Source organism: Esox lucius, chromosome 15 (assembly GCF_011004845.1).
Source record: "Esox lucius isolate fEsoLuc1 chromosome 15, fEsoLuc1.pri, whole genome shotgun sequence".
Lineage (NCBI taxonomy): Eukaryota > Metazoa > Chordata > Actinopteri > Esociformes > Esocidae > Esox > Esox lucius.
In genome coordinates this window covers 19,853,795-19,865,157 of record NC_047583.1, presented here as the reverse complement: position 1 = coordinate 19,865,157, position 11,363 = coordinate 19,853,795, and the positions used below count along the sequence as shown (strand labels likewise).

General features: G+C 39.9%; 1 protein-coding gene across 1 annotated transcript in view; it reads right to left on the bottom strand.

The window, feature by feature from the left end:
* Positions 1–33: 33 nt before the first annotated feature.
* The window catches only part of tdp1 (tyrosyl-DNA phosphodiesterase 1), a 34,485-nt gene continuing 23,155 nt past the window's right edge, over positions 34–11,363 (bottom strand). Inside the window, exons 15-16 of the mRNA XM_010878592.4 lie at positions 9,271–9,376; positions 34–825 (exon numbers count right to left, since the gene is read on the bottom strand). Coding sequence (XP_010876894.1) covers positions 752–825; positions 9,271–9,376 — 180 coding nt within the window. The 3' untranslated portion in view covers positions 34–751. The remainder of the gene's footprint in view (positions 826–9,270; positions 9,377–11,363) is intronic.

The following is an 11,363-nucleotide window of genomic DNA, read 5'->3' as shown; positions in this document are numbered from 1 at the left end:
TATGTACATAATCAAGACTCATTGTCACTGGAAAACAATCTTTTAATAACAAACATGACCAGTCTACAGTGATTATTGTGCACACATTAAAAAAGATACAGTACATTACCCATAGCTACAGTAACAATGTAATATCTACATGACTATCAACAAAAAGATGTAGACAACGATTGATGCCTAGATGGTGGATGACAGCCATTTTCAAGTCTACTCATTCAATTAACAGTAGTGCAGGAATGACCCACACTCCTTCCAAACAACTAGCCTACTCGAATGCAGGCTTTCCCCAGTTCTACTAGAACATCAGATTTATTTAGCTAATAAATGTCCTGACGAACATGACAAGGAGGTGTTTTATAGCATAAAAGCCTCCAAACCAACCTGCACTAAACTGAGGCTAACAAAAAAAAGCTACAATGGGCAATCTACTTACAACAGCACCAGGTAATAGCAAGATGTGACTCCAGGACAGGTACAATGAGCTATTGTAAAAGAAAGGTAAGACAGGCAGTGTAAAAGAAAGAGAGGGAGACAGACAGGTATGGCACAGGATGGGAGAAGGCTGACATGTTTGAAAGGGGACAGTTGGTTTTAACAATGCTGAGGTGACAGAAGTTGACTGGACATGTACCGGAGGAGAGTGTCTCCGAACCACCCGGTTGTTCCAGATTCAAATGGTGGAGGGTCTGGCACGGGTTCAACGGTGACCGGACCTTCAGGGGAATGCATGTGTGTGGTCTGCCACAGTGGTTCAGGAGGGGACCCAGACGTTACCGTGTGTGTCGGGAGCCTGAGTATAGGGAATATTCCATACCCATGGCTGATCTGTGGAAGCAGAAGAAACAAATACACATTAACACTCTTTAAATATAAAAATCATACACTTAAACAATAGTTTCCTCCAGTTTTTTTTGTCAACATCAACGGCAAAATTAGTGTGGGCTTTGGCAATGGAGCGGGCTCTGAATAAAGGTTTTAGAGACAAATGTGTTGACCACAGAGGCAACATTTAGAACAATCTCACCATGGAGAGGACAGAACATACAACAGTTATAAAGCTACTTGGCTTCAATTGTACACAATTTGTCTTAAGAGTGAGATAGAAATATTAAGCCTATTTAAGCCTATTTCCTCATGGGGAAAAATGTTATAAAGCAAACATCCTACAAATCTTCACATTTTGCAACTAGACCTGATGTGCATTTTTAAGTTCCCATGGATAATGCCTTGTTGCCATGGATAATGCAGTGTTGCCGTGGATAATGCAGTGTTGCCGTGGATAATGCAGTGTTGCCGTGGATAATGCAGTGTTGCCGTGGATAATGCCGTGTTGCCGTGGATAATGCCGTGTTGCCGTGGATAATGCCGTGTTGCCATGGATAATGCCGTGTTGCCATGGATAATGCCGTGTTGCCATGGATAATGCCGTGTTGCCATGGATAATGCCGTGCTCTTTTTAAGGCTGGCCAACATACGGTTCAATTAGCTGGTGCTCATATCTAGTGCAAATTACATTTCTGACTGTACGCATTTAAATACCTATAGTACTACTAAAACCATGTTACATGGGGGAAGACGGTAACGAGAAACGAATGACGGTAACGAGAAATGAATGGTAACGAGAACCAGCTTGGAAAGTTCAACTGGTGTCCTGACTTTGTGGTCACTAAAGATCCCAATTATTATGAGCATACAAGTGTTAATCTTTGTACCCCTGGCAACATTCCCAACTTTGCCCCATTTCAAACACGGCCACCTAATCACCCCCTCATACCCAATGGGTGGTAATCATTCATGCACAAATTGGTCACGTGCATCACAGAGGTGGGTGCTAAAAATAGGTAAGGTGTGAATCCCATTTAAGTGCTTTGAGTACCTCAATTGGTAGAAAGGCTCTATTCATCAAATTCCACATTCAAGTGCAGTATGGCCTAAGTGCCATATCAATATTTTGCTGATTTTGTAGAATTGTATGTTTTTGAATAACAATGATATTTATGCATCATGAGCAGTGCATCCCTGAACAACCAATGGTAACCGATTAAATGGAAGTGATTTTAATAGGACACTGTTGAATCAAACTTAAAGGGATAGTTGCAATGCATCTTTTGTGGCTCAGGACACAGTTTCAATTCATGAATTTGGATAAGGCTAATAATGCTAATTCCATGCTGGGGCAGAGGTGAATAATGTCATGTTGTGAAAAATGACTCCATGGGCCTTCCAGAACAACTCAGGGTAAGCAGAATTTCACCCAAATAGGAATCTAGGTCCAACTATCCCTTTAACATTTCAGAATTCTTTAACAAATGTTATTACCATACTGTATGTTATTTAATTGAATTTACAATTAATCGTCTGCGTGTGCAAGTATTTTTAGTGGATTCATTGCAGCTTATACTTCTGATTCCAATATCTAGGGGGTTAGGCACCAGGGCTGCCTCAGAGACAAGGTTCATGCAAAACAAATTCATTTGCTCACAGTCGGTGCCAAAGCAGGCTCTCAGGCACTGCTCATTATTTCATTTTTGTACATAATTGTTTTTAGAGTGGCAGCAGTTATTTAGCTAAATGGACAGACAAACTCCATTAAAAACATACACATTAACACTACTAAATATGCACACAAACGAACACTACTAAATAGGCATGTACACCTTAAATCTAATAAATACACACACCAACACCATTAAAACACACAATCTCTCTCACACACACAAATAAAATAAATCCTCTAAGACAGACTTGTCCAAAGCTGATGCAGTTTGGATCCAAGACGGCAGAATCCTGTGGACCCACATTATTTTGCGATTAAAACTGATTTCATTTGTTTGAATAATCAATAAAAAAATACTATGTAATGTCAAAATCATATAAAACAAACAAAACATTATATAAAATACAAAACACTAACATAACTTGATTACATAAGTATTCAACCCCCTGAGTTAATACATGTTAGAAATATATTTGGCACCAATTACAGTTGAGCTTTCCGACTTTAAGAGGTTTACATTTAAATCATTCTTCAAGCTGTCAAGCTTGTTGTTGATCGTTGCTAGACAGCCATTTCCAAGACTTGTCATTGATTTAGCCATAGCCAATTTAAATCAACACTGTAACTAGGCCACTCAGGAATATTCATCTTGGTAAGCAACTACAGTGCAGATTAGGCCTTGTGTTTCTGTTGGAAAGTAGGCTGAACCTGGTTTTCCTTCAGATCTCTAGCATACACAATGTGATGCAGCCAGCACAATGATGAATGTCAAGAGGCACTTATGGATGAGTGGTGTAGGATTTGCCCTAAACATAATGCTTTTTGTATTTAGGGCAAAAACATCCCTTATTTGTCACATTCTTTGCAGTATTACTTTAGTTCCTTGCTGCGAATAGGATGTACAAGTAATTGAGAGGTACTGTTATTGGCTAGTCATTTAAAAAAAAAAAAAAACTTGTAAACCACTGCACACATGGTGTCCATAAAACTTTCATTTCTAAAGCAAAGGTTGACTCATCAAATATGTTAGGCTTGCCATAACACAGGGGTTTAATATTTGACCAAGGACATAGCTTTTCATTACTTTCATTATTTAAAACGTGTTCAATGTTTAATTTAGTAAATTCTCAGGCTGTAACACCACAGAACATGGAACAAGACAATATAATTGAATACTTTAACTAAAAACAACAGGTTCTTGTACAATCCTTTAGGGTTCTTCACAGTGGTAGGGGAACCTATATACATTTAAAAGTATTTCTCAGAACCACCTGAAGAACCTAGTCCAAATTGGTTCAATGTTCTTTGAGGAATAATTAAAAAGACAAGTACTTAGTGGATCCCCAATGTGACGACCTCCTGAAAGATGGCCCAGGAATCTGGTGTATGGAATTAGTGATACTTAGAAACCACCCATAACCAGGCCTTTTATTTTATTTTTTACTATAAGTAGTTCTCCTAGAACTCTGAAGACTATTTCATTCAAATGACCTTTCTGTCTCTAATACTTGTAATAATAATTACAGTTGTGCTCAAAGGTTTGCATACCCTTGGAGAATTGGGAATATATGTACCATTTGTAAAGAAAACATGGTTGTGACCATAAAGCTCTATTTTGGTCTTATCACTCCAAATTACAGTGTACCAGAAGCTGAGGCATTTCAAAGTATTGTTGGGCATATTGTAACCAGCTTTTTTGTGGCATTAGCGCAGTAAAGGCTTCTTTCTGGCAACTCTACCATGCAGCAAGTTTTTGTTCAAGTTTCGTCGTATCGTCTTTTTCAAGGGCAGCCTGTATTTCTCCTGAGGTTACCTGTGGGTTTTTCTTTGTATACCGAACAATTCTTCTGGCAGTTCTGGCTGAAATCTTTCTTGGTCTACCTGACCTTGGCTTGGTATCAAGAGATCCCTGAATTTATATAATTTAATAAGTGATTGAACAGTACTGACTGGCATTTGCAAGGCTTTGAATATCTTTTTATATCCTTTTCAATCTTTATAAAGTTCCATTACCTTGTAACGCAGGTCTTTTGACCGTTCTTTTCTGCTCCCCATGGCTCAGTATTTAGCCTGTTCAGTGCATCCATGTGAGAGCTAACGAACTCATTGACTATTTATACACAGACACTAATTGCAATTTACAAAGCCACAGGTGTGGGAAATTAACCTTCAATTGCCATTTTAACCTGTGTGTTTTTCCCTGTGTGTCTGTAACAAGGCCAAACATTCAAGGGTATGTAAACTTTTGTTGTCAGCGGTGCGGTGTGCACTCCACTGGTTAAATTACGGTTAAACATGTATAGAAAGAGAGGTCATTCATTCGGATAAAGATCACATGCATTAATGACATGGAAAACAGTGTTTGTGTGTCATGTTATGCCCATTCCATCGTTTGAACAGCTGTGTGTCTACCACCAGTCACGACTGCCAAGTGTGTGTACATTACAGGCTGCTGCGTCATGCTTACATTACATACATGAATGCACTACCAAGGCTCCAGGAGTCATTTCACAGCCAATTGCTCAAACACACAACACGTTGTGAGAGAGCCGGCCCTTGACAGTGACAGCTGGCACTCCAAATTACCGTCTCCTACCTAACCCGTTCACACTATACACACACATCTATCTAGTTCCAACCTCTCTCCTTCTGTCTCTCATTATCTTGTATTTTCCCCTTTTCCTTCGCTCTCTTCACGTCCCAATCTTTCCATCCTTCACTACCTCCCTCATCTTTTCTGGAAAAATGTCTGGCCGCACTTTCTCCGTCTCCCTCTCTGGTTCCCCTCGTCACGTCTTGTAATCAACCTCCCATTTGTAGTACTTGCATGCGCTTCTCTCTACCCCTCCATCTATTCTCAACCGCTCCTCTTACCTCTTTACCCATCCTTGCATATTCTTTCCCAGTGTCTTTGATTGTTGTTCATTCTCCCCCCACATTCCTCTAATCAATCAGTCTCTCCTGAAATCTCAATTCTTACTATTTTATATAAGCACATATCAACAGAAGCTATCTTAACAAGTGTATTTTAAAGTGTAGAACATTCAATAAAGTATACTGTGAAGTTATATGCCTTTCAGCCCACTGAGAAATACGTTTTAAAGGGCTTATTGGGCTCTTGTGGTATAATTTATTTAGGTGTCTGTCTGTAAGCACAGTGACTTGTACTTTGTAATATGACGCCTTGTGCCTTTTCAAAAGGAGCACTGATTCAGAGATAGGCATGTCTTCCTAAAGGAGCACTGATTTAGAGATAGGCATGTTTTCCTAAAGGAGCACTGATTCAGAGATAGGCATGTCTTCCTAAAGGAGCACTGATTCAGAGATAGGCATGTTTTCTTAAAGGAGCACTGATTCAGAGATAGGCATGTTTTCTTAAAGGAGCACTGATTCAGAGATAGGCATGTTTTCCTAAAGGAGCACTGATTCAGAGATAGGCATGTTTTCTTAAAGGAGCACTGATTCAGAGATAGGCATGTTTTCTTAAAGGAGCACTGATTCAGAGATAGGCATGTTTTCTTAAAGGAGCACTGATTCATAGACAGGCATGTTTTAAAGGAGTATAGTACATTCACCCCCTGAAGCTGTATCCTCTATGATTTACTTGTTTCCCCTTTTCTTTTTTCCATCTTCTTCAGTCTCCTCTTTCCCACTTTTCTCTGTTCTACCTAATCATCTTTGGACTTCTCCTTGCCTCAAACTACAGCCTGAAGCAATCTTAAAGGACCTGAAGGATCTCTGGAGAAGAGTGTCATGTAATTGCCTATTAAATGATTCACAACCATCTACCAGCATCAGAGCAATGGATTTTCAGTTATAAGGAGGATTAAATGACTAATGGAACCAGAGAAGGAGATATTTTCAATAAAAATTGAATTGACATTTTGATAAGCTAGAGTGAACATCTTGGGGAACCCCCGAGGCGGGGCTGGTAGAGGATTCCCCATAGGCATCACGGGGTACCCCAGACGCAGCGGTTTTATGATGCCCAAGCACAAAGAAAACATCGGAAGAGCAGAGAGAGAACCCCAGCGTATTGAGTCTGAAAGAGCGGTACATTTAGATTAAGTTAGCAATAGTTGTGATATATGCTCTGATGATTCCATTACTATCCTCAGGCTTCACGTCCAGCTAGGTTTTATTTTCTCTTTGGCTGAGAACGAGGTGTAAGACGGAGTAAAAGAACGAAATTACCTGGAGAGTTTGACAATGCGCAAAACCTGTTTCAACTCGGTTTTCACAACACAGCACCTGTCCTGACCAGGATCTGGAGGATAAATCATACAAGGCTAATTTACGTCGGGGCCACTTTTGAGGGAAAACACTTGACATAAGAGTTATTCCCTGTCGTCCAAGTGCAGTGAATTGTGGTTAATTGTGGGAATTGTGTGCAGTCATACAAGGAGTGAAGAGGAGTCACTTGGATGCAAACTCAAACCCCATGAATTACCCATGAACACATGAGGCACAGCATCACAAACATTGTCAGAGAACTGAGATGTTTAACTTTCTTTTGGCAATGTCATATCACTTAAGAATCATTATTCATGCGTGTCAGAGTACAGGGGGTTAATACGCATGCAATCAATTCGTTTATGCTTTATATTTGTAATTATTGTAGAAGATATCTGCAGATTTTATGTTTCACTTTGACATTATTACAATTTTCTATGTTGATCCGTGGCTACTTTAATACATTTTTACTTCAACCCAATGAGTGTGGAAAGGTCCAGGGGTGGAGAATAGAGCCACTGTTCCCAAGACACTGCAGATCACCTAACAGTCTAACCTAAATGTAGGCTAATTTAGGTTGATAAGAGCCTAGATTACTGTTAGCGCTGGCGACTGTTACAATGAATAGTGATTAAAGAGAGATGGTGAATGGCCAGAGCGATGCAGCCGTGTGATTATTAACCATCAGGCAATGCTCATCTACTCACCCAACAATTATACAGACATATTCAAAGAGAAAGACTTGCAAGACACTATAACATGCATGCGGGCGCGCACAAGTACAAAAGACAAACTGTGCATATATCCAATCAAGCGTGATGTCGAATATTTACAGTGAGGTCCTTAATAAGTGTAAAATAAATGCAGAGGTATACTGTATGTTTAAAAAGGGAAAAGTTATATTTTATATGAAAGCAATTTATACAATAATATTTTTATCTGTCAGAGATAGAATTTGAAATTCTCAAATTGATGACATTATCCTCTGTGGTTTTCAGTAACTTGGTTTTGGCACAATAAGTAATTGGTGCAGTCACCTTACCTGACTTGGGAAACTGATTGGGTGGTTATTTAATTTTGTACCAAAGTGAAAATTCTGCCCTGGGTAAATGAAAAACACTCTATCCAAGATAAAAATGGCTTGGGTAAGAGAACTGTATTGGGTTTGTAAGGGATTTAAAGTCTGGAGCTGGAAAAGGCCATTGCAAAATGCTTATTTTCTGGCCAATTAATTATTTCTTTGTTGGTTTTAGAGTCTTTATTTAAGATAAAAAGGGCCCCAGGTCCAATGGAAAATTCCCGGCAGGACATAAATAAAATCCACTACCGAATTTTAAGTGGATCATCCAGCAAGACAATTACCCAAAAGCATACATGGAAATCCACAAAGAAAATGGTTGAAAATCTAAAATGATAATATAGCTCATTACCTATGTTGTTTATTTTACACATACGATTTTGCTCATCTTTATCGGGGATGCCAATCATATTGGAGGTGACTGAATTCTATTAGTTCCACTGAAGGTTTCTTCTTTCTAAGGAGTTATTCCTGGCCACTGATAACACTAGCTCGATGACTTAAACAGATTAACTACAAAGCACAGGTGTCAAATGTAATAAAATATTAAATATATTTTATTTGATGAAACTGAATAATTTATAACTGTAACAAAAATCAGGTAATTCCATCTGGATATTCCAACTGTAAGTTGTCATGGTAGCGTTGAAAGGAAGCTATTGTTCAGTCATCATCTCCATAGCTGTGCTGTGAGCTGTAATTTACACAAGCTGGGGTTCAAGTCACATAGCCAGATTTAAATACCACATCCCCTCTCCCAGCCACTCAAAACAGTGATGAAATGCTTTGTCTGGTACTGGTGTTCACTGGCTTTTCCGTTAAGGCTTCCAGTCTACCCGAAACTCAATAGAACCAGAGATAAAACGGTTACTCCTGAATAGAAAGACTTCAGAAGGAAGATTTGTGAAAGTAATTCATGGTTTTTCAATGTTTCAGCAGTAAAGGAGAAGGGGTGAGTTGGAGGGAAAATGTGATTCAAATGTGTTTATTTTAAAGTATTACTTAGCAGCACAGCTAGCATGCTGCCTCCACTATAGTGGCTGACTCCACTATATCTCAACTTCTCCCAGACGTGTTTTCAGAATAATGGTGCTTCTTCATTGACCACTATGCCACAGTGGGTCATCAGTGGTTTCCAGCTGAGTTCCAACAGCCAGACAAACTTCTCAAATCAACACATTATTTCAGTGACTAACAAGCAGAATGAGGAGCTGGGGACCCGTTCCTTTCACAGGCTTCTCTGCCCTGAGCCCTTCACGCGCTGCTTCCGCTGTAAATGTTAGCCAATTAACATTTGGCGAGGGATAGTTTTGAGGCAGCGGGTCTGGTAGACCTAGTGTGATGTTCACGACTCCTGGCAATTATTATCAAACCGGTCAAGAGTGGAGGACTCGCACATCCTCCCCGTTCACTGAACATCCAAGTGCACGCACGCACACATTTATTATAAGTCAGTGAGTACCTTTGCTGGAGTAGCGATTGGGTGGCAGGTCAAAGGGCACAGGAAATGAGGTGGAGGAAGTAGTGGCAGGAAACACATCCTTCTGGACAGGAAAGGTACTCATGTTCTGGGAAGAGACAAAACAGATGTACCCGGAATCATCATTTCATATTTTAGAACAACCCTATAAAAGAGTAAACCCTTTAAGTGGCACGCACTGGTTATTCCAATCTGATCAATCATTGTCAACATCAGTAAAAAGCTCATTGGAAGGAGCACTCCACTTTTCTCTGCCTCTTAACAGAGCTGGCAGACTGAAAGTCATTTTGAAAGGCCATCCGATTGAACACATCAAACGTGTCCTTCAGGGAGTGAGAGAGAGACAGACAGAGACTATTTATGGTGCTACCTTCCTACTGTGCTCAGAACAGTCTGAGATGTTTTAATGGAGGAGCTTGTCCATCAGCATAAGGGCTGTAACTTTAAACCTTAAGACAGCAGAAAAAGTGTGGACCGGTAGGTTACCAACCATATGAACACACTGAAGTTGAAAACTAAACGACTGACTAAGATCAGGGCACATCCACAGTACATGCAGAGTACTGTGCAGTCGCTCTAAAATGACAGGGCTTGCCTTTCCATGTCCTGGACGTGGACCTAAAGCTTTCAAAGTGTGGCCCATCCCGTGAGCTGATAGAAATTCAAGCGAACACAGATCAATGAAATGATCACAAAGGTGACAGAGAAAGGGGACAAGGAAAGCAGCAACAAACATAAATGGAATGCAGCCAAACTCTGTCAGTGTCTAAGCATGGGCTGGCACAGATAAGACACTTTGAAGGGAACAACCAGAGGCTTTAATCTGTGTTCAGAACACGGTTCCTACCAGCTGCTGCTACGGCAAAGCCCCGTTGGCTAGTAAAAAGACAGCAGAATGTGTCTCTATGTGAAGGACAAGGCTGGGGTTTACCACAGACAAAGTCATGGTTACACCAAGCTGCTGGGCATCGTGGTGTGTGGCCATAGTTTCAAAAACAGAAAATGAAGGATCCAGAAGTAAGTCTTAATGCTGCTAATCCTCAAGGCCTGTGAGGAGTTACACTCAAAAGCAATAAGGGCAAGACAATCAATAGTGAAACCTGAATGTCAGAATGTCATGATGACAAGGTACATTCTTTCAGAAATGCTGTATATTGATTTCTAATCTTTTCTACCTATTCGATGTTTGGAAGCACAATTACCACCCATGTGGTCAATGTCTATGGAAAAGATGAGCAGCTGTTTTATTTCCTGAACCATGGGTGGGTGGAATGTGGGAGTCCTATAGTAGGGGCTTGGCCTTTTTTTTTTGGTTGGGTCAATGTTGAAACTCCCTTTAGATCAGAGTCACCTCCACAACCACAGTGTTGCTAAGCAACTTTTGAGGTAATTTTAAGGCCGGGGACAAATTGCCCTGTGTGTTCGTGTATGTGTCTGTTTGTGTGTGATTAATAGAGATGACAGGCCTCTATCTGCATGCAGGCCTCTTTCTGCATGAAATCTCCTGATTTAGAAATGTTGACATGCAGAACTTAAGTCAACCAAGTAAAACAAAACCACATTTTCCCATTAAAAAACAAAACAGAGAGCTTTCAAAAGATATTCACAACCCTTCACGTTTATCAAGTTTTTTGTTACAGACTTAATTTATAATTGATTGGATAAACTTTTTATCATCAATCTACACATGATACTGCATAAAGACCTCTAACAGGATCTACCAGCACAAATATAATAATGAAAATGTTCCTTTTTCCAATCAATTAGGGAAGTAACTGTAAAATAATAAAACATGAAAACAAAATCAGTAAAGACATGTACAGGAAGGTTTAAGAAGATGTTTTCCTCACGCAGCATAATGCACATGAACCGGAGTTTGTGTACGGTCATGGACGGCCAAAACACTCGGGGTTTTTATTCACTCCATTTAATCAGGGAATAATTCAGTCCTCAGACACCAGGTAAGTGCAGTTAATTAGCAGACTAACAAAAGAACAGCAATGTTTTGGCCCTCAGCACCACGGTTGAATAGTCCAGATTCACATTAAAAAGAAGTCACACGGTACAAGAATATC